The sequence below is a fragment of the Cyrtonyx montezumae genome, unplaced genomic scaffold, assembly GCF_038088225.1.
Source record: "Cyrtonyx montezumae isolate F1298 unplaced genomic scaffold, pur_monq_1.0 scaffold_3, whole genome shotgun sequence".
Taxonomy (NCBI): Eukaryota; Metazoa; Chordata; class Aves; order Galliformes; family Odontophoridae; genus Cyrtonyx; species Cyrtonyx montezumae.
This window is the reverse complement of record NW_027072034.1, coordinates 70,963,515-70,986,693: the sequence shown is the minus strand read 5'-3', so window position 1 is coordinate 70,986,693 and position 23,179 is coordinate 70,963,515. Positions and strand designations below refer to the sequence as shown.

Sequence of the window (23,179 nt, the reverse complement as noted above, 5' to 3'; positions counted from 1 at the left end):
TGCGATGCCTCCTCAGTCCCAGCTCTGGGGACTTTAGGGCACATCAGCAGCACTGAATGTCAGTCTGCCCTCATCTTCTCTTTCAGAGGTCTTTCTCTGTCTTCACCTTTGTTTTTAAATTTCTGTTTCATTTATTTCCTAAATCTTTTTGTCATCTTAACCAAATCTTTGCCCACGAAGATTCTTTAATTGTGAACCTTGTGATGCTCACATTTCCAGGTGAGGCAGCATTGCAGCATGTCCTACTGACACCACTTTTCCTCATTCTTCTTGTATTTCTTGTTCTTCCCCATCACACACAGCAGATGTAGTTCTCCTCCCCTTGTTCCCACCTCCTCACAGGAACAGTTACTTGTTAGCTTTGTGTGCTAAAGGCAGGTTCTGTACTGTCTGCTTTTACACTACAAAAAGGCAGGATGGTCATGATTTATTTCCCGAATGAAAACTCAGACTCAAGGCCCCAGTGGAATTGAAATTAGCCACACTGTATTTCTCTCCTATTGGAAAGAAATAAAAAATAATACTGGCAGAGTGAGTGATTTGGTGGTCAAATCATACAGTGATCTGGTGCTCCTGCTGAGGCTGGCACTCTGTCAAGCTGCAGTGCAGCCAAGGAGCAGTGGCACAACCAACAGCTGCCTTCCCACCCTGGAGGCAGCAAATCAGGGTCTGATGGTAAAGCTCTTCCCCACTCGAGTGACTATGGCTTAGTTGTACTGAGAATAGCAGCCACACTCAAAATCTTTTCCTGTAAATCCCCCTGCATGTATTTGTGCCTCCTTTAGAAAGGCTGAATATGCCTTTTGGTGAAAAAATGTTCAACAAAAATTGCTTATCAATGAGTAAACCTAGAGTTGGTTTACTTGTGCTACACAAAACATCAGCACCAGCTGTACAGGTGTAAAATAAACATTAAAACAGAAAGCTGTATCCTGAGAGAACAGATATAAAATCATGAGCTTGGGACAGCAGAACAAGCTGGAGCTACCTGTTTTGTAAGAACAAGGCATAGAATACATAAGATAAGTATTGTGTTTGTGTGTGTCTGTTACATGTGTGCCCCTCTGCCTGTGTGTTTGTGAGCTTGTGTGAGCTAAAAAAAATGAAACCTTCAAATTACAACACTACTGATTTCATACAGAACCACAACGCAGCATTCACGTTTCAGTAACCTGTGTTATGAAATGTGAACAGACTTCTTCCGCTCCCTTAACCACTTGTCAGAGGAAAAGCTTATGATGTGTAAATGAATCTCTGTAATGACCTACTGACCTTCTTCCCTTCTACTCAGTGAAATGATGTGGTGCTCAAAAAGGATTTCAGCTGCTGCAGGAGGGTTGTTGTAAAGAGGGGAGGTTCATGAGGCACACAAAGAATGGTTATGGAAAACCATACCTCAGCCTTGCAACTGTCCAGTGCCACAGGATTACCTCTCACCTCTCACCTACAGCAGCTTCAGCAGATAGTCAGATGTGCAGCGTTCATCTGCTAGCTGAAAGAAGAGGACACCAGTCTTAATTGCATCCTGGAAAATAATATTAATGAATTGCGAAGACTGTGTGGAGGGCCCATAGCACATCTCAAACTGAGGCAGTCATATTTCTAACCTCTCAGTAGGAGCACTGCTGCCTTTCTCTTCAGCAGCAGTCACGACCTTTGCTTACCAGCTTAAGCCCACAGAGACATCCGAAGATGGTAGCAGCAATTCTTTGCTCCACTTCTCAGATGGCCTACAGCAGCACAATGAAGAAAACTACAGCTTGCCATGGAGAATATCCTCAAGCACCCTCAAAGGGGTGCCAAATTTGGCTACGTTTTCTTAGCAAGCTCAGCCCGCTCCCCATAGTTGGCTTCCTACAGATTTTAGAATTTATTCCAAAGCCCTGATCTTCCTTTTGAAGGCCCCCACGGGCCAGATTTGAGAGCAGGCGAGAGACTACCTAGAGTTCTTAAGTGTAGATTACCATCAATAATGTTATTCTTCCTGCACAATGAGGGCTTTACAATGAGAATATCCTAAAATTGGAACAGAATCTCACAAGAAGAAAGGACCATCACAAAGGCTACTATTTCTTCTCCAAGTGCTTTTTATAATCTTCACTTCTTACATACACATAGGGGAAAATGAAAATAAATGAATAAATAAGACACAATGCTTCATTGCACACACAGTCTCCATGGGGAGCAGATGAGAAAATAAATATGACAGCTCTTAGTCATGTTGCTTACTGCTGTTCTGTAGGGTAATCTCACACTACGTTAGTGAGTGCAATATAATGATGTGCTTTAACTGAATGATATCATGGCAAGTGCACTTTTGTCTCTAAGGTGAACATTAGATGGTCCAGAAAGAATAAAAATGCACTGGAGCAATTACAGAATGACAATAAATATTTTCTTTTTTCCTGAGCCAGAGCTGGCCAATGTTCTGACACAAAACTAAATCTCTTTGCAAAAGGTGTACTTTCTAATTCTCTGTACTTTCTGTTCAATTTCATTTGTCCAGGTCCAAATCCTGATTTTCTTGTTTCTTCTTCTCTTTGTATCTTACGTATTTCTACATGTCTAGAAGCCCAATCAACCTAAAGCCCCTTGCAATGGCAAGCACTACCTGTTTGCCACATGTTGGCATTAGGGTTTTTGAAAACATTTCTCACTATACAGCAGCTCTGTGGTTCTGCTGGTTGGACCAGATTCTTTTAGCACCTTGTATAGCTGAAGCTCTAGAACTGAATACATACTGAAAAGAGCAGCAGCAACACAGGTTCCCCTTTGGTCCTAAATCTGGAGAGGGCCAAACCTGTTTCCCAAGCTACTGGCACATGCACAGCTTTGCCTCCTCTCCCTGCATGTTCCCTTTCCCCAGCCAGCTGGCATGACTTGGAGGACGTGCCCCCTCACAATGCACTGAGCAGGGACACTTGCTATCCTCACCAGCTGACATTAGTGCTAATTTCCTGTAAGATGCTACAGAATAAAGAAGAGGGCTCTTTCTGAAAATCTTTCCGGCTTGCTTAAAAACACTCTCTGTCTTCTTTTTTTCTTCTTCTTCTTTTTTTTTTTTTTTCTCCTCCATGCAGCTTGCAGAATCAATAAAGCCCTTGCCTCTTAGTCTTGAGCAGCAGAGGAGCTATTGCAACCAACTCAGCAGGAGCAAGAGCTCTGGTAAGTAAGTAGCCCAGAGCTAATCAAAAGTGCCCTCCTGTGGCTCAGGATGCTGCCAAGTGCTTGAAGGAGAACCAGAAGGCACTGTAGCATGACTCTTTTGTCAAGCAAGGAACCATCTTCATTATCCCCCCTTGATTATCTCTGAATTTCGCTAATTGTACTTACCTTTCCCTTACACTTACCAGCAGAGCTTGGCAGACTGTTGCTCTGTAACATTACTTCTGAAGGTTGTACATCTTTATATTGATAACTATGAAAAGAGGGAAGTAAACTGTTTTTTTTCATCTGTGTATAATGTGACAGCCTAGCACAGAGAGACTGTATACAATGAAATTATTCTCAGCATTCAATGAAATTTCAAGCAGTCTTTATAGCTTTTGTTAAAACATCATGTTTGTTTCCATTCCATTCTCACTGAAAAACAAAGCAAAACAAAACAAACAAAACAACAGACAAAAAGTAAAGCTTGTATTTTAATACTGTGGAGAATAGAGAAGGCAGGTACTTTGTTGCCTGTTTATAAAAGCATTTTTATGTATATGAAATGTCTGGCTGGACCTGAGCAACCTGATCATGCTGTAGGTGTCCACGTTCATTGTAGGGCAGCTGGACCAGATGGCCTTTAAAAGGTCCCTTCCAACTCAGATGATTCTATGGCTATTCTGTGATTCCATGAAACAAATTAAGGATCTTTTTTTTTTTTTTTTTTTTTTTACAGAGAATCATGCAAGGGACATAGTAGATGAGAAATAGTAGATGAGAATCATCACTGTAAGTATCTACTCAGACAGGAAAAGGCACACAGTAAAATGCAGTTACTTTTGATAAAACTTTTGGTTGATGAATGAGAAAAGGACAGCTCTAAAAGACAGCTGGAACACATAAAAGGATAAGCATGGTGGTGGACTGTGTCATTTAGTAGATGGTGTGTTTTTCCTTGGGTACAGTGCAGATTTTCAGCATGTTTTGCCTCAGTTAATTGTCAAATATCCTTATCTTGCATTCTCCACAGTTGCTGCATTTAAAAAACACACCATAGGACATTTATAAGTTCCTTAAGGAAATATATCTGGATTAAGAAAAAAAGGAAATAAAGAACAAATCTGCTGAATGCAACAAGTCTGTACGTTTGTTAAATGCACGCCTCGTTTAGGCCATAGGAAAGCTCTGCCATTAGAGATGATATCCACTGTACAGAGAAACCAACTTCTACTAGTGTCCCACTCTGTATCTGGAACTTGTTTCTTTTAACACGGACTCCCCAGAATTTCCTCTTCCCTGTTATGTTTGCCTATCTTCCTTTTTACCCCAGTGGCCTTTTGCCCTTTATAGCATCAATTAAAGATGGAAAGTGGTATAGAAAACCTTGCATGAACTCTCTAGCTCCTTCAAGAGTGCTGAACCACCATTTAAGTTCCACAGCCTTAAATGCTTTTTCAGCACTTCACCTCTTCAGAAGCATGAGTTTCTCCTACAGCATTCAAAAGTTACTTCATCAGTCAAAAGGAACTGTATAGCAACATATAGTAGTTTCTAAATATTAAATAAAACAATTAAATTAGTGATTATCTGTAAAATACCAATGTCTCGTAGATTATTTTCTTAGACAATTTGTTTATCATCTCAGAGTTAATATTTAAAGACAATTTAAAACAGTTCTATTAGAAACAGCAAAATTGACTCAGTGAACAGTCTGTGTGTACAGCCACTGGTCTAAATCAACTCCACTGCCAAACTGGCAAGCACAAAGAAATATACTAAATGAATATTAAATGAATAGACAATTCAGAAATGTCCAACAGATAACTAAAATTGAAATTTTATTTTTTTTTTCAATAATATTCATCAGACATTTTTTCTGACAAGACTTTTCTGAAAGATGAAGTGCAAATGGGAACCCTGTAAGAATGTTTAGAGGAATTGTACATGACATTTTTTAAGCGCCACTAAGTACACATTGAATACTTTGTAAGTATATAGGCATAGCAACATGCAAGTGTCATGTACCTAACATTACAATATGCATTTTGTCTGCTTGAAGTTATTAATGAAGAAATAAAACGAAGTAAATGTGTCTCCATCATCAGTGCAATATGTTTAATTCCCAGGGTTTTTGTTTTCAACGTATTGGTTTTATTTTTGAATGTATCCTTCCAAAGGCAGTGAACTGTCAGCGTAAGAGCAGTGGACACTGGACATCCCTGGAGAATACACTTAGGCTGACTGAATACATAAAGTTGTTCTAGTCCTTTCACAAATTGTGCCTTACTCTTTATTCTAGGAAGCTTCCTGCCGAACTGAACGTTTTTTGTAGCTATAAAATATCTATACTCAGAGTGAAGGATGCACAAGGAATGCTTTGTCATTCTGTTGTAAAGGAACTAAAAAGCAACTCAAATGTGCATTAACAACTCGAGCCTTATTCTTTTGAGATCAATAGGCATATTGTATCCAACTTTTATGGAAGCAGAACATATATGAACCCAGTAATCCATGAGTTCACTCTCTTGGCTCACTGCTGAGGCAGAAGCAGATGACTGTAGGTTATATTTGCATATTTCTAAGAATGCTGTACAGGGGTACAAGGAAATCTGCTTTCACTGAAAAAAGACAGCATGTGCAACTGTGCATTTACTAGCTTTAAGCAATATGCATAGAAAGGAGGGAAAGAGGAAGTGCTAAATAATTCAGCTCAGCTATTTTCTCTTCTTAATAAACAATGTTAACAGTTAATGATTATCATTATAATTTTCTTTATAAAAACCCTCCTTTTGAATGTATTATGAAGACCCTTCAATAGTTTTGTTGCAGAAGAAGACTAAGAAAAGGAGTATGTTTAGAAGCAAATAGTATTCCTCAGTATTATGCATAAGGGCAGGGTAAGGCTAAGTGTAGTTTGTGCTGAAATGTGAGATCAGAGCTCACGCGGGAAACACTGCTGGCTTAACCCTGAACACAGGGACAATGCTGACGTGGTGACCCCAACAGGCTTGGCTTTGTATCTGAACTCTTAAAAAGAGATGAAAATAAAAATCCTTGAACATTTTTCCAATAGCAACACAGACTGCTCCTAAAAAAAGCCTCTAAAAGAAGGGAGACTTTGTTTTCTACCTCCTTTCCAATCAGACTGCTGCTTCTAGCCCAGCAGAGAATAAATGACTCAAGACACAGAACATGGAGAGCAGATCTATCGTAAACACAGACATCATAAATAATTTTTTGCCATCTACTGAGAGGCACCTGCTACAGGAATCCCCTAGAAATGCAGAGTCAGCGTATTGGCTCTACACCATCTTCTGTCTGGTTGTAAATACATTAAACAGTGCTGAAGAAAACGAACACAGCTTGGAAACAAAGCGATTCCTAGACACAGGAATAATTCCCTAAAGGGCTGCTGGAAGCACACAAAGCTTAGAGCATCCCAAGAACATGGAGTGATACAGAAGTGTGCTGTTAAACCATGTTTATACCTTTATTTCCTCCTGAGTTAAAGCAAGTGCAGAGTGCTGGGTTAGATTTGCCGACAGAAGGAACTGTGCTAGCCTCTGTCAGCACAATAGACAATGCTCATTTGTGTTGGAGGTACTAGTTCAGACCCATTCTGAAAAACCATGTAGGACACCTTTAGGAATTTCCACTTCTGATGAGTTTCTATTCTGCTCTGTTGACATCAAAAGCAGCTCCGCCTATTTCATTTTCTCTTCCAAAACTTCTCTGTCCAACATGCATTGAGTGTTTTTAATGTAAACATGCTCTTAAAATAGGTTTAAATAAGTAAGAGACATGTCAGAATATCTCAGTAATAGTGGTATTGCATATTTAATTAAAAAGCTTGCATGTGCTTTAAAAAGTTTCTCTTCAAAACTGCATGCCTTTTACTGCAAAGGAATTGTATATCAGTTGGATTGCATGCCATTGTCTAGTACTGGCTAAATATTGATATGGTATAGCAGTTCATTTTTAAGCTGTTTGGGATGAATCCCCAGCCAGTGTAAATTGGCCCACATTTAAGGCAACAGAGTGAAGCTGATTTATACCAGCTGAGGCTGCGTCCTTATGCCCTATGATAATCCCAAAGAATCCTAAAGACAGCAAAGAATAGGGCAAGTATTATCAACCTAGGCAATATTTTCTGTCTATTTTTAGCAGAAAAACGAAATTACAATCATCTTATTTAATACTACATCAAAGACTCAGTAGTAATTTAAAACGTATACAAATATCTCATAGCTAGTATTCAGACTAAGAGGTAGATGTCATATTCAAGGAACAGTACAACGTGGAAAAATGCTAATGGTGGTTCCTAAATACATCTATTTGTCTATTACATATGACACAAATGAGGGTTATAGCAAATGGCAGCTAAAATAATAATTAGACAAAAAAAAAAAAGCTTATTACAATATGGTTTTCTTCTTTTGCTATACTATGTTATCTGTCTTGCAGTGCATTCCCTCTGGTGGGGTCTGATGGAAGAGTGGCAAGAATTAGAAGGATCAGTAATACAAAACTGCATGTTTACAAAACATCAGCTTTATCACTAAAGGCATCCTCTGTGCTTCCATGGAAGCATTTAGTACTTACAATTTAAGACTGCCTGGCATTACTGAGCAAGTGGTGGAAATTCCAGGTGAGGTGATTCAGCAAAATAGGGGTCAGGAGAATGCAGCTCTCTCTTTCTCTGTTGTTCCTGCTAAAAATACCAGGGCACATGGCAGCATATTTCAGCATCTTTAACATACTAGGCTCCTTTGAGGACAGAAAAAGAGGAAACTTGTGCTGTTGAGCCTGAAATAGATAACTGAACAGTGCTGCCAGACACAAAGCGTGCTGGCAGCAAAGCCATCAGCAGAGTCAGCGTCTGCCTTTGCCTAAAGGTGTTTCCGTGATACTTAATGGGCCTTAAAGAGATAGAAATTATATCTAGTGAGAATAATGAGGACTATGAGCATTTTTTATAAATTAATTGTCACTGAAAGTAGAGGAATTACACATATTGCATTAGAATATCTTCTGCTTGTTATGTACCTTCCTGGTTTTCCTTGCGACTGTCAGGGGTTGTCCCCCTGCTTGAAATAATCAAAATGCATATTATAATTACACGGTTTTCCAAAATCCATACACAGCAAGTACAAGATACTTACATGTAAGTACACTATATTTACCTATATTTTTGCATAGTTTTTAGTGTGTACTTTGTGCCACTTAATAAAAGCATTACTCACATATTTTTGTTTTGTTTTTCTCTATTCTACAGCTTATTCAATTAAAGTAGAAGTAGCTGGATTTTGACATGTTCATCACAGATTACCAGTTCCTTGGAGTGTAGAGATCAGACACTAGGAGGAGTCTGGATAAGCATCGGGGCAAGCTGCAGCGTGAACATTACATTTTAAATCACCTCCTTAATTAAGAAATATAGTATCAGATTTACAGTGCTAATTTAATAAACTTACCTTTAATTTGAATGGAATTATAAAGGTAAGAACTCTTTTCCTTTTGGTAACACTTTACAATAAGTGGCACTAAATTACACTATAACGGCTATGTTACAGGGAAGTACATGTAACTACGCTGTAACTGTTGAAAGAGCTACTGTACATGTGCGTACATGGTAACTTCAGTGCTGTTACAATCATGAATTACATAATTACAGATGATTCTGTCCTTTCTTTTCATTGAAATAGTTATATATATATATATTATACTGTCATGAAAATACACAAGATGTTAACTTTCATGTCTTATTTAGAAAAATCGGTTTTCTCCACAAATTCCTTTATAGAGGGAGTCTCAGTGCAAGATGAACCCCTAAGAAATGTGAAAGCTTTTTAACGTGTTCTAGCTTAAATTCTGAAATTCTTAAATTCTGCCTCAAAATTCAACATCAGGTTCCCTAAACTGTTTCTTGGTTTGTCTGATGATGCTAAGAGTGCGAGGATGCACCCCTTGTCTTCTGATGCACAGCTTTCTTGTCCAAATCATGAGAATGTTCTTGAAACATTAGAAAAGAAAATAAATTAAAAAAAAATCTACATTTAAAAGTGTAGAAATAATCAGCAATCAACACTGTAAACAGTACACTGGCAGAAACTAGCTACCTGGTTTTGATAAAACTACTCTGCATGGGTGTGAGGGAGAGATGCCATGTGTATTTTGGCTAATGTCTTCCTGTTCAGAGCCTCCATTTTATGCATTTGCTGGATACCTTGCATCAAAGCAATCTTTCAGAATGGGATCTTGACTAAAGGAAATAAAAAACTGGTTTAAAAACCAGTCCACTGAATATCATTTGCTTTGAGCCATGGTTCTGCTTACAAAAGAGAATGATGCCTCTTCACACTTGGTGTAGTAATTCTAACCTGTGAGGACTAGATAGGCTTGTAAAACGCTACCCAATTAGAATTTGCCGTTATGGCTGCTTGCTGTGGTGTGGTTTTTTTTTTACATCTGCTTTGCACAGATGTAAATGACATCACAAGGTACAAGATAATGGAAGATCAACTACATTAAAAACCAGCACATAAGAGAAGTTTTAATTGGAAACCATGAATGTAATACATTTCAACAATCCAATTCATCTCTCTCTTTATTTTTTAATTATTATTATTTTATGATTTTATTTTTTGCAAAGTTTAAGTGTTGTTTTTCTGCTGCTGGAGAAAATGATTCAAAACAGTTACCCCAAGAGCAATCCTGCTTTTGAAGGTCCTGCTTGACCTTGGTTGGACAGTGGTTCAAGTAACAACTCTACTATTCAAACAAGCTGGAGTTAGGAAGAATAAACAAAGGCATAAACATCATGCTTGTGGGGAATTCCACTTGAGCAAATAAGGCCCTTGTCCAGGGAAGCACTTCTTTTTATGCGTAAGAATAGTGCCTTACAGTTCAATGGAACTTCTCCCATGCCTGTCACTGCGTGTTTAGATGCTTAATTCAGTTGGGCCCCAAGTACTGAAATGAAACCCTGTAGTGTGTGACACTGTATTGTGGCTAATGGGAATTACAGTTGTGGCAAGAGTCCGTATTTTTGGTACTAAACTGAATGACTTCCTTTGCCAGCCTTTTTAAATGTGTATGTTTTGAAAGACATGAATATCTTGTAAACCTATACTAGTTTTCAATGTGTCTAGTAGCACCTACCTGGTTCTCTCAAACTACCATATTATATTAACATATTATTGCATTTTTCCACAGATGGGTATGGAGTGAACTGTAAAAACAAGCATGCAATCACATCAATGCAGACTAATTTCTTTAAAATGTCATACTGTATATGATTTATTATGTTAACACTCAACCACATCATATTATTTATGTCTGTATATTTTGAAAAAAAGTGCTGCTTGATTGACGTCACCCTTTTATCTTAGAAATTAACAAGATAAATGCTTCAACAAAAACAATTAAAATACTCTAATATTGTCCTTAAAAGGTTTATACTCTTTTGATAAATAATCTGACACAGCACCTTTATCTTCCATTTTTCCATACTACATGATGTCATATTCCAAACTTTCCCTTTCCCACACAAAAATAAAATCCCAGGAGAAAGTCCTTTACAGTAGACCATCATGCTTTTAGGCTTCACAAACAAGTACAGCAACCAGAGAGAAATATTCTTTTGTCAAAGGTGCAAAACTCAGGAGTACAACAAACTCCATCTAGACTAACTTGCATTCTCCAGTGTAGAATCATTACTAAGAGCTGTTATGGCAACCTTGTTACTTCATTGGAAGAGGAAATAAGCCAATGGGCTTACAGTGTTTTGTTGTCGCAGTTAAGAGCATGTGTTTTTCAGCTGTCAATTACACAAAAAAATTCAGAAATAATCCAAACAGAGACTTTCACTGTGGAGCTAAAAGCATGGCAGGAATTTTCTATCATTCACGGTGACATAAGTTTGTACCTCACAAAATGCATAGACAGGAATTTAATATAAAGAATTAGTCCATTTACTGTATACACAAAACATATATCTTTTGTTTTAACATTTCTATTTTTTTTCCTTTTTTTTTTTCCTTTTTTCTCTTTTTTTTCCCTTTTTTTTTTTTTTTTTTTTTCTTTTTTCTTTTTTTTTGGCAAACCAACATAGAGAAGCAGCTCTGGAACTGCCAAATTAAAAACTGAGAATTTTTGCAACTCAATAGTATTTTTTAAGGATTGTAATCAAATGTGGTTGTAATTTAAAACCTGAGGCTGTGCACTGGTTGTTAGCATAAAACTACCTTTCCATATAACATTGTGCTTCCATTGTATAACAAAGAAAAAACTAACAAGAACTAGAAAAGTTTGCTGCTGAACAGTGCTAGGACATACAGACAAAAAAAATACTTCTACATGTTACCTACTCAGAATATTGATTTGAGTCATATCTAAAGGGATATAATGGACATTAGAAAATGCCTACTGTGACTGACTTAGCTACTGCCAAAAAAGTTAAATATGTATCAAACAATGTTTAATTGAATTTATTATATGCACTATATACATATACTAAAATGTCTTGCAGTCATGCCCCATGAATGCTTCAAATTTGAGTAGGCAGGTGAGTCCAAGTGAAGCGAATAAATTACAAAAACAGAATTGCTCACGAAAAAATCTCTAATCTTTGTGATCCCGAAAAGCAGTAGAAGGGCAGGACAGATTTGTTTCAAATGAAGCACTATTATCTAAATTTGCAGAATCAGTTTAGCTATTCAGCATGATTTTACCACTGAAACATGGCACTGCTGTCAAGGTACCATTTAAAATATAACAAAGCAAAGCAAAACAAAACAAAAAATTCAGTGGATTGACGTTTTTTTTTCCACCAAATCCAAGCACACAAGAAACTGTTCTACAAAGAGTTCTGTTTGTATTTCCTAGGGCATATGTCTCAAAAACAAGTTGCTTTTTTTTAATTATAGACATGTAAAAAACATTCTTTGTAAACCTCTAGTCTTAGACTTAACATTTTATGTAAGTAAATTAGGTCCTTACCTAATAGTATTTGTTATGAATGTTATTCTATGACATACTAGTAGGGACCATGGTAAAAGAAACTGAAAAAGAAGAAAGCTGTATAACATTTAAAAATGTAAAAACCTTGAATTAAGATGATGATTAACATTGTTAAGGCTGTATATTCAAGCACTGTATGTTAAGAGAGCAGTGGATATGAATTTTAGGCAATAAGAAATGTCCCGTTTTATACATGATACTGTAATTATAGAATGGGAATGTCAGCAGCTGATTGTTGGCATAAACTGGCTACACAGAGCAGGTATGCGAGTTAATAAAGATAGCAGAAGATGGCAGAAATGAAGTCTGAAAAATGATAGCCAGTTTTCTCCAGCATTCAGCCTGATAAGTAAAACTCCAAGATTCTAGCTCTGCATCTAAATGAAATACTCTTTTTTCTCCTCTGCATTGACTTGGCTGCCTTCTGCATTGATAATGGCTGTGTCGGCATCAGGTGCATCTTCAGCTCCTTTTGCTTCGTTTGTTAAATATGTTCCTACAGGAATCAGTACAACAGAAGAAAAAAAAAAGAAAAATAAACATTAGTTTTTTTTACCTTTATATTATGGGAAGTACATTTCTAACAATGCTCCAATTGCTTCATGAATTGATACTTTCACACAGTTTTTGTATGAATGACACTGGTTGGCTCAACTTTCGACTTTGTCTATGAAATATCTGTAGTATTAACACTGGTAATCCACATGAACAAATTCACGTATACTCATAGTAAATTAAGGAAACATCTTAAGATCACTTTCTATTTAAATGCAGTAGTATGCAATATATTTTGTAATTATAGAATAAGTGACAAAATCTTAGTTATTTCATGGAACAGCTATTCACAAAAATCCAATCAACTTTGAAGATTTAGATATTCATAAATGATTAAAAAAAAGAGAGAAAATTTTTTTTTACTTTTGTTTCAAGTGATCTTACCTCTGCTTTAATGTTACTGAATTGTATTATAGTCATTTCCAAAAATTACAAAACTGAGGTAGTTTCACTAACTAAACCCATTCATATTACACTATCACACATTTTTATGATCAGGAAATGAATAAAAATAATTGATTTCAACAACCACCTTTCCACTTCTGAAAAGTGGAATTTATCTTGGCATAAGATTCATATGCTTTTGTTCAGAAATGAAAAACAAAACAGACACATTTCTACTGGCATATTTTTCCCCTATATGGTCCAATCAAATTAAAATGTTATTGTATCAACTGATGTGTGCTAGCCAGATGATTATCCTACCTAAATGATGTAATAAGTTAACAGCAATACTAATCCTTTCTTGTAGGCTTTTTTTGGTGGATATAAGCAAATCAACTGGTTTTTAACAACTGGTCTGCAAGCTATTCAGAGGTTAAATCTCACAAAATGATTTTGGAATTAACTAGGTCAAAATGGGATCATAGAGAGGCTTAGTCAGAAGTCAATGTCACTCCATCCCTCTTATCTCTGTTGGTGGTGGGGATTCAAAATGAAAGGAATAGAATTTTTAAGGTGAAACCTCCGCATAAAGTAAAGCTTGACCCAAGAATGAAACGCTTATTCTGGTGGGACCATTAGCGAAAGAGCTACTGATCTGAAATTTCACAGTCAGTATTTACAATTATCTTTTCAGTGCTTATTAAAAGTATCAGCACAAGAAAAATCTTGTGTATGTATATAAACATACATATGTTGAGTTGGTATACTAGTGAATATTACAAGACTACATAATCAAAATGATTAAGTCTAGAGCTAAGGGCTAAAACCTAGGGGCACTCTAAATTACTGATTCATGACATGGACATGTAACTAGACATCCTTTTCCTTAGTCTGCTGAAAAACTGGACAGAAATTCAGAGACTTCACTCATGATTAGCGTGTGAATGGAGCTTGCTTGTCCAAATCATTCAGCAGATGGGGGAAGGTGAAAGGGAAAAGTGTTCCCAGGTGAAATCATGCCTTGCTTCCAAAAGGGGCAGAAGTGCCACTAAATCTATCCTACCTTTATGTCTTGCCAGGTATCGACCAAGGAGAATTATAGAACATAGCGTTACAAAGACAACTACAGCCACTATTCCTCCTATAAGAGCGTGGTCAGGTCCGGTCTGTCCAGCCAAAGCATTTGGATCTACAGGGAGAAACAAAAACCAAAAGTGGACCTACACAGACAAAAACTGACAGAAAAAAAATCACAATACCAAGTTTTACACTGATCATCCTGAAAATAGGGCACTTCCCTCCTTAATATTTAGCATGGTTATTCCCACTTTTACTACACGTATCTTATCAACAACATAGTGCCGCTTGTATTCCCAGATTGTCAAAGCCCTGAGGACATCACAGTTATGAAAAATATTACCTTCTTCTTCTTTGGCAGGGGTTATTAAATGGGAAAGGTTTCTGTTTTTGTCCTCGTCGTTTTACAACTGAAAACCTGGCCATAGCTATTTATAGAAGGAAAAACAAGGAGCTGAGAATTGGGGATCAGATAGCATCAGCAGAATAGTGTCTGCATAATACATAATTTATAGACCTGATTCTCAGTGGGGAACCCTTATATATTCTCTTCCTCTCATTCCCATCCTATTGCAGCAGAAATAAAAAGGCAGATAAAGTGCAGCCTTGCCAAGTTCCTCTGCACATGGCTGAGTCTGCATGAATATGGTCAGATAAAGGTATTGGGCAACCTGAAAGATCACCATTCATTTTCAAGCCTCAGTTTGAGAATTTACTGTGAATACTCAATTAGTGCCCAAATTGAATGAGGTATAATGTATTCAACATTGTATTAGCAGGTCCACTCTACTAACTTTGGACCAGGCGCTACTATGAACACTGTCAGATTTGATCCTTCTGTGCTGGTCATCTGTTTGTTCTGTTGGCTGGTGCTTTATGAATGATGCAAAGAACACTGGGAAATGACACTATTTAGAGGTGAGTAATTCTCTGGAACTTCTGAACAATGAATGAGCAATTTCTGTCAGCTGAAATATGCAAAAGGAAGAAAATATTCAATCAAAGAGTCATGTTAAGATTTCTATTTTGATGAAAGTGCCTCTACTACATGGTAATAGTAATTCTCTCAAAATGCTATTAGCATGTTCTCTATGTTGCTGTCTGTCTACACACACTGTTTTCAAGGGCATTTCCCTTGTAGCAGCCAGTTATATTCTACAAATAGTTTGCAAACAACTTATTTTTGGGAAACAGAAAAGCAGGAAAAATATTTACAGAGAAAAGAAGACTATCCTGTAAAGACGATTAAAGTGCCTCTGATAATGATATTTACATTCTGCTGATCAAGATCACTGTTTAATGGTGGTGTATTTATATACCCACATACACACAAGCATATATAAATATAGCATTATTTAGATGAAATGAAAGAAGCACGGTTTCCCCTCTCTGCAATATGTCAGTCACATGGAAATTCCAAGTTTGCTGGAGCACAGAGCAGTATAGGCTATGGCTATGGATACCATTTTGTTCTTCACAGTCACCAAACCCCTGAAGTATAGCTTTCCCTGGCTTCAGAACTCCCAGCTGTTTGTCTTCTGGCTTCTAAGAGGACTTAGGGGAAAAGAAGCACAGCGCTTCTGCAGACATGACAGCAAACCAGTTAGGGGCCTCAAGAAAGCTAGAAACATTACAGTCAGCTGTCCCTGCCCCTCCTCCATCCCCCCCAAAATTCTGGTTTGCTATGTTGAGGAGGGGGCAATCAGTTCAAAAGGCCATTGGCTCTATTTCGGTGATCAAAAAGGACCCTCATCTCTTTGTGCCAGCAACCTTGTGAGGAAAAGCAGGAGGGCTGAAATCTCATCCTGCAGGAGTCACAGCTTGGAGCCCACAGCCATCCTTCCCCAGGCCTTGCAGAGGCTCTGCTTTCCACAGCACTTAGAAGGCAGTGATTACTCACTTGAGAAAATGGAAGGTGACATCTTGCTGCAGGACTTCCAGCCTGCTTGAGCCATCTAGTGAATTCCCCCTTCTGTGGTGCCTGTGGCAAAGTTGCTGTAAACCTGATCCCAGCAGCAAAAAGCAGCACCAATTCTGGCACTCAGGAGAACCAACATCCCTAAGTGGTGCATGTAATCTGCAGGAGATGCTCAACCCAGAAACTGGGAAGGAGCAGGATGAACTTGTTTTCCCTCTGATATACTTATATACTTGCTAATATAGTAGCAATAAAATTAATGAATGAAAGCCTGTATTTGAAGGGATAATATCCTTTCTGATGCAGAGTATAATCTGGAGAAGGACTAGCATGGCACTTTATCCAGAGGTATTTTTTGAAAAGCTGATTGCAGTGTACAAGCTAAATACTCAGATTTACACATCACTTTTATATTAGCTTTAATAAGCACTACAGACACGAATGTTCACGTAATGGTAACCACAATACACCGAGGTGAATATGCCTGTGTTTTCATCCACAGGCAATTTCCAGTATATAGGTCCTTCCTCTTCCTTCAGCATACCTGATGCAATGGACTACTTGTGACAAAGATTAATGAGGCTCTGCTATTTCAAAAGGTTGACATTTTTAACCTTAAATTTAATTTTAGTTCTTCACTGGAATTCAAAAATAGTATTGTATTGCTGGTAAAGTTTCATAATCTTAGTAAAATTATATTGATAAATATTGTCACAGAAGAAACTGCATGAACCATTTGCATTATCAAGAAGCCAAAAAAAGATCCAGGGAACTAAAGGCCAGTCTGTCTCACCTATGTGCCTAGGAAGATTGTGGAGCAGATTCTCCTGAAGGCCCTACTAAGGCACATGGAAAATAAAGATGAGGTGATTGGTTGTAAACAACATGGATTCAACAAAGGCAAGTCATGCCTGACAAACATGGTGGTCTTTTATGAGGAGTTATGGTGTCATTAGATAAAGACAGAGAAACTAACATCATCTACCTGGACTTGGATAAAGTATTTGACACTTTCCCACACAACTTCCTGGTTGCCAAATTGGAGAAAAATGGATTGGATGGATGGACCACTTGCTAGATAAGGAACTGACTGGATGGCTGCACTCAGAGAGTTGCAGTGAATGGCTCAGCATTCAAGTAGAATCCAACAATGAGTGGCATTCCTCAGTAATCAGCACTGGGATCAGTCCTATTTAACAGCATTGTAGATGGCATGGACAATGGGATTGAGTGGACCTCCAGCAAATTTGCAGATGACACCAAGTTGAGTGGGGCAGCTGATGCGCCCGAGAGAAGGGATGCTATCTAAAGGGACCTGGGCCTATGCCAGCCTCATGAAGTTCAACAAGGACAAGTACAAGGTTCTGCTCCTCGGTCAGGGCAATCCCAAGCACAGATAGAGGCTGGGGGGAGAATGGCTTGAGAGCAGCCCTGAGGAGAAGAATTTAAGGGTGTTGGTTAATGAAAGACTCAACATGAGCTGGCATGTGCACCTGCAGTCCAGAAAGCCAATTGTATCCTGGGTTGCATCAAGAGAAGTGTGACCAGGAGGTTGAAGGAAAAGACTGCTTCTATACTCTGTGCTCATGAAACTCCATCTGGAGTACCGTATCCAGTTCTGGGATTCCCAACAGAAGAAGGACATGACAGTGTTGGAGCAGGTCTAGAGGAGGGCCATGAAGATGATCAGAGGGCTGTAGCATCCCTCCTATGAAGACAGTCTGAGAGAGTTGGGCCTCTTCAGCCTGAAGAAAAGATGGCTCCAGAAGGATCTTATAGCAGCCTTCCAGTATGTGCAGGGGGCCTACAGGAAAACTGAGGAGAGACTTTTTATAAGGGCAGGTAGTGACAGGATTAGGGAAAAAAATAGTATTTTTTTTTTTTTTTTTTACTGCAAGTGGGTAGATTTGGACTAGATACTAGGAAGAAAATTTTTACTGTGAGGGTGCTTAGACACTGGAACAGGACACCAAATGAAGCTGTGGATGCCCCCTCCCTGGAGGTGTTCAAGGCCAAGCTGGATGAGGCTTTGTGCAACCTGGTCTAGTGGGAGGTGTTCCTGACCATAGCAGGGGGGTGGAATTAGATGATATTAAAGGTCCCTTCCAACACAAATCATTCTTTGATTGTATGATTATTACCACTGAAAAATTTACTTCTTTAGAAGAAAAAAAAAATGAAAAGAAGGAATGGATGGAATAGAAGGGAATGGAGAAAGTTCCTTACAAGAAGCAAACATTTTTTTGTGAAACAAGCACTCTTTCATAGCAAAGTGAAAACCTGCACAATATAAACAATGCAGTGAACAGGAAGTGATTCTCATGGAAATTTTTCTCCTCATCGAAAAATAATGTTAACATTAAATATAAATATGCTCTACATTATGCATGCTGTGTAATGCACTATACATTTGCCATTCATTAAATGACCTAAGCCCCATGACTGAATTATAGATCTGGGACTATCTACCATCTCATAAATAATTACTATGTCAAAATGTTCCTGAACAGTAGCTGAAAGACAGAAATACAGGGGTTTGGAAAATATGCCATTTTGTATTTTAGATATTTATAGAGTGACCATATACAATCTTCCAAGTGCTCTAGGCAGTTTTATTTACCAACTCCCTTTGGAGTTGCTGCAATTGTTAAGTGAGTATTTGGGTGCTTGACCACACCACAGTTTGCTTTTCAAAAACATGTTTAGATGCCTTTTGTTATCTTCATGAGTTTTACTTGCTCTTAGCCTTCCATACATTTAAGTCCAGTAAATAAGATCTTAATTATGCAGTCATGAAATAAATACTCATGATCCAGGGGAAAAAAAAGGGAGGGGGATTAGTCTGTTAGACTGTTTTTTACTGCATGAGCAAAATAAACTAAAGTAGTCATGGCTTGAGACACAAAAATTCAAATATCTTAATCAATCTAGATCTTCAAAGATTAGATCTTTCATCATTTATTTTACTCCAAAAAATCTTAAAGCAAGATAGTGACAGTAAAGCCAAAAAGTCTTTTTTGTTTGTTTCTGTTCTAAATTTAGGAAATACCTTCAAAATACTGATTGCTGATACAGTGAAATTTTCAGCTTCTGGGATTTACCCATTACTGTTTGTTGACAGAGTTACAGAGATAACACACTTAAAATGAGTAAGAGGAAAGTAATAGATCATTCATTAAGAAGTGAAACACATTGGATAAGCCTTTACACCTATTAAATAAGGAGATAAGTGCATTTTCTGACTGAATGACTAAGTTTCAGTGTGGAATATTTTTATGTGATTTCACACATTAGTTAAGCAGAGAAATGCTGAAACAGTTTTTCATGCTCTTGCATAAAGTATATGGTAATTATTCATCTAATTTCATTTTCTTCCTGCATAAGTTTCCTTCTTATTTATGCACAGTTGACTTGACTGAGCAGGCTGCAGGAAGGGGTCACATAACCCTTTTCGAAGCAATGGGAAAAAAAGAGCTGTGTGTGCTGAAATAGTAGCATATTTTGGGGAATATACTCAAGTAGTCCTCTTTATCGCAAAACTTAATTTTTGGCTCTGGTGTCAAAAATCTAACTTAAGAAGTATTCTAACTAAAGAAGCTACACAAAAATCACTTTGAGTAAGATATACCCAGCTTTGAGGGATCTAAAGTAATCATTTGTTTTGATCATTTTTACTAAAAGAAAAATTGGGAATAAAGGCCCTAATTTGCTCTGGAGCTTAAAAAGCATTCATAAAATGAATTAAGCACACATTACTTGAAAATATACATGTTCCTTTAGGCTGGGAAAAGAACAGGGATGTCCCATTTCTGACAAGTGCTGAAGCCATCAGCCTACAGTCACTTTTACTGATTTCATGAATAATCCATTACTTAGGCAAAGTAGAACTGTTCCAGCAAGAGATCCTGGGGTGTAGCACCAAGTCACAATTTATATGGCAGCAAAATCTCTTCAGTGATTCCTCCTCCTTTCCTCAATTTTGAGGGCTAGTTATCACTCCCAGTACAATTTGCAAAGCATTCATACTTTGGACAGAGACATTGTTTAAAGGATCTGGCCCAAAATCAGACAAGTAAAGCAATGTGCATTTGGGGATGAGGAGATCCCCCCAAAAAACACAATATAACCCACTTTGTCCGATTTGAAGAGCTGTTGAGTTATTGCAAATGAAGGAGGGTAGGGTGAGAATATGTAGTGGAAACCAGTGAAAGTTTCCGGAGAAAATCTAGCAAGGAACCACACCTAAATGTACAAGTACTTTTAAGCATCTCTGTGAAATAAAATGCAAAAACTACATTAAGCAAGTAATGGACAGGACTCTACTTTTTCCTTCTGAGTTTTAAGAAGTTCACCAGTGAATACAAGCTAAATTAGAAATATTCCCCTTCACTAAGCTGTATTTTAGCTTAACTTCTTAAAGAAAGAGAGTTTTTGTGATCATACTCTTTCATTCTCTTCACGTTGCTTACTTAGGAACCATGGATCAATTACAACCAATTTTAAGAGACAGTATAGATCTCAAGATCATTGTTTTCCTGTAACTATCCCCAAAGAACAGGCTGCCACAGGAGCTCAGACCTCATTAGGTATCGGAGAACCTACAGGAAGGATGCCTTTAGAAAAATCCTAATAGAGACAAAAAGCTTCATACAAAATCTGTGCTCCAAGATCAATTTTTCAATAAAGGTTTCTCCCCATTGTGATTTCTTTGGCATATAATAAAGCACAGGTCTCTTTTGAAGCTTTTCACACCGTTAGGAGACATTTGTAACACCTCAATTCTTCCCCCAGTGCCTTGTCTCATAATCGGTCAGCTCACACTGCAGCATTTAGATAATTCAGTTTAAAAGTCAGTCAACCAACCAACCAACCAATAAATAAATAAATAAAGCACTAAGGTAGGAATTTACTCACAAATATGGATAGTAGATAGGACTGGATTGACAGCTGACAAGGTGTTTGAATAGCGGCTGTGGTGCTCTCTGTGATAAGTGCTGGTGAGGAAATTTTACCCATTTTAGCATCTTCATCTGGGCACCCCACAGCTCAATTTTCCCTGCCTGGCTTGGAGTGCCGAAACAGGTACTTTTAATCTCATTTTGTAATATGCCACTAACCACTAAAATACATGTACTTGAAACTTGTGGAAGTATTGTTAAGGAGGAAAAGAAAGTTTCTAAACCCTCATTTAAATTGCAAAGAGTAGCTGCCCAAAGGGGTTGGTTGTGAAATTTGTTCAAAATGTGTTTTGTTATTAACCAGTTCTGAACTTAAAATATGTGACAGGCTTCCTTTTACTTCAGTGCCTGAAGCAAAGAAGAACAAAACAGAGTGCTAATATGAAGCATATATAAACTGCTATTTTAATAGAAGAACATCATCAACCATAGAGAAGACAGACAGAAAAAAAGCTTATTTGTAAACCTTCAAAAGAACTGATAGCCTTTTCTTCTGGTATTACTGCAGGAGCACATTTGGCACATTTTGCCTCTAAGTGTTGTTTTTTTTGTTGTTGTTGTTGTTGTTGTTGTTGTTTTTCACAGCATTGAATTGATATATACACTCCTATTAAGGAGAGCCCACATCCCAGAAGGATAAAAGCCCCACACTAACGTGTCAACAGCTGAATCTACAGCTCCTTTTGAGAGCTCATGTTGTTCTCATGAATCTGTTTCAGTGGAGGTAAAAAAATCACACCTTCTGATGTTTATTTGTAAGTAAGTGGCCCTTGCCCAAGGTAAATAAAATTATTACCCAAATCTATTTCTTTTTTTTTTTTTTCCTTTTTCCAGTGCTAATAAGAGAGCTGCAAATCTACACCAGTTAAGAAATGAGAAGTTTAATATTTTCTAGGGTCCTTAGAGCCTCGTTCCAGATTTTGTCTTTTTTTTTTCCTACTTTAATGGTTCTTTAAAAGCTCCAGTTTTCTGAAGGGAACAGTTCCTCTAATTAGAGCACACAACAGACCTCCCTTATTGACATTATATTTTTGTCCTTCAATAAACTCATTAATTGCTTCAGACCTTGTCTTAGAAAAACAAACAAAAAAACTAATATCTGCAAATTTTTGCTTTTTGTGGATAATGAAGAGAATAAATACTTGTAGGCAGTCTAGCTATAACTTCTGGCTACTGAAGAAGAAGGGTATAGAGAAACAGAAAACTGGCAGAAATGACTATATTTCTCTGTTAAGCCTCTCTTCCCAAATCAGTTATATGTAGGCTGCAGCACAACAGTCAGGTGATGGATTAACTCTACTTCCAGCATTTTAATTTTCATCTTCTTCTGAAGTTCCAGAATGCTCACTGTTCCCTCCATTGCACAAACAGAGGAAAGCAGATTGAAGTTTGGAAACTACAGCCTATTAGACATGAAAAAAAAAAAAAAGCCAAACCTACTTAGGAAGTCAAGATGCGTTACTTCCTATTTTCTGAGAAAAACTACATTTTGTGCCATCTTTCCTCTAATGACTTTCCATTAATAAACATAGGAGGATCCCTGCTCTTTTTCTGTTTTCTTCATCAACAATAAAGGACAGACACCAGCTGGAGTAGGTGTGCATATGTATGCACAGCTCCTTTTCTTGACACTAGAAGTTAATTATCTATATAAATAATGAATAATGCTCTAATTAGCACAGAGACTGGAGATGCCAATGAACTCTCCTGCTCTCTTTCTTGTAGTACCTTAGAGTTGTGGCTTCTGGTCACTTCCTACAGATTTCAGTTTGTCAAGCAGAACATACAGATAAATGTCTGTGTGGGAAGGGGAGCGTGTGTACAAGCTCAGCAGGTTCTGAGCTCAGGTACCTCTCGCTGCCACATGGTGTCTTTCAGTCTTATCCTTTGCTGACAGTGAGAAAGCAATGCCTTGTCACCACAACTACACATCACTAACTACAATGAGAGTGTTTAAAGATAATTCTTCAAAGCATTTAAGAAAGTAATTCTACTAACTGTAAGGATGTCCTAGTAGCTCAGGCTGATTGGAAGGCAGTATAACCGTTTCCACAATGACTTTTTTGCCATTTTGTTTTTATGCTTATATACAGACTTCCTCACAAATTGCTTTTCA

At 37.6% G+C, this 23,179-nt stretch overlaps 1 protein-coding gene across 2 annotated transcripts in view; it reads right to left on the bottom strand.

Moving 5' to 3' along the window:
- Positions 1-9,311: 9,311 nt before the first annotated feature.
- Positions 9,312-23,179, bottom strand: part of CADM2 (cell adhesion molecule 2) — a 603,584-nt gene continuing 589,716 nt past the window's right edge. For both annotated transcript variants that reach the window (XM_065741859.1, XM_065741860.1), the window contains 2 exons: positions 14,174-14,299; positions 9,312-12,667 (listed from right to left, as the gene is read on the bottom strand). In XM_065741859.1, the coding sequence (XP_065597931.1) occupies positions 12,549-12,667; positions 14,174-14,299 (245 nt within the window). In that variant the 3' untranslated portion in view covers positions 9,312-12,548. The remainder of the gene's footprint in view (positions 12,668-14,173; positions 14,300-23,179) is intronic.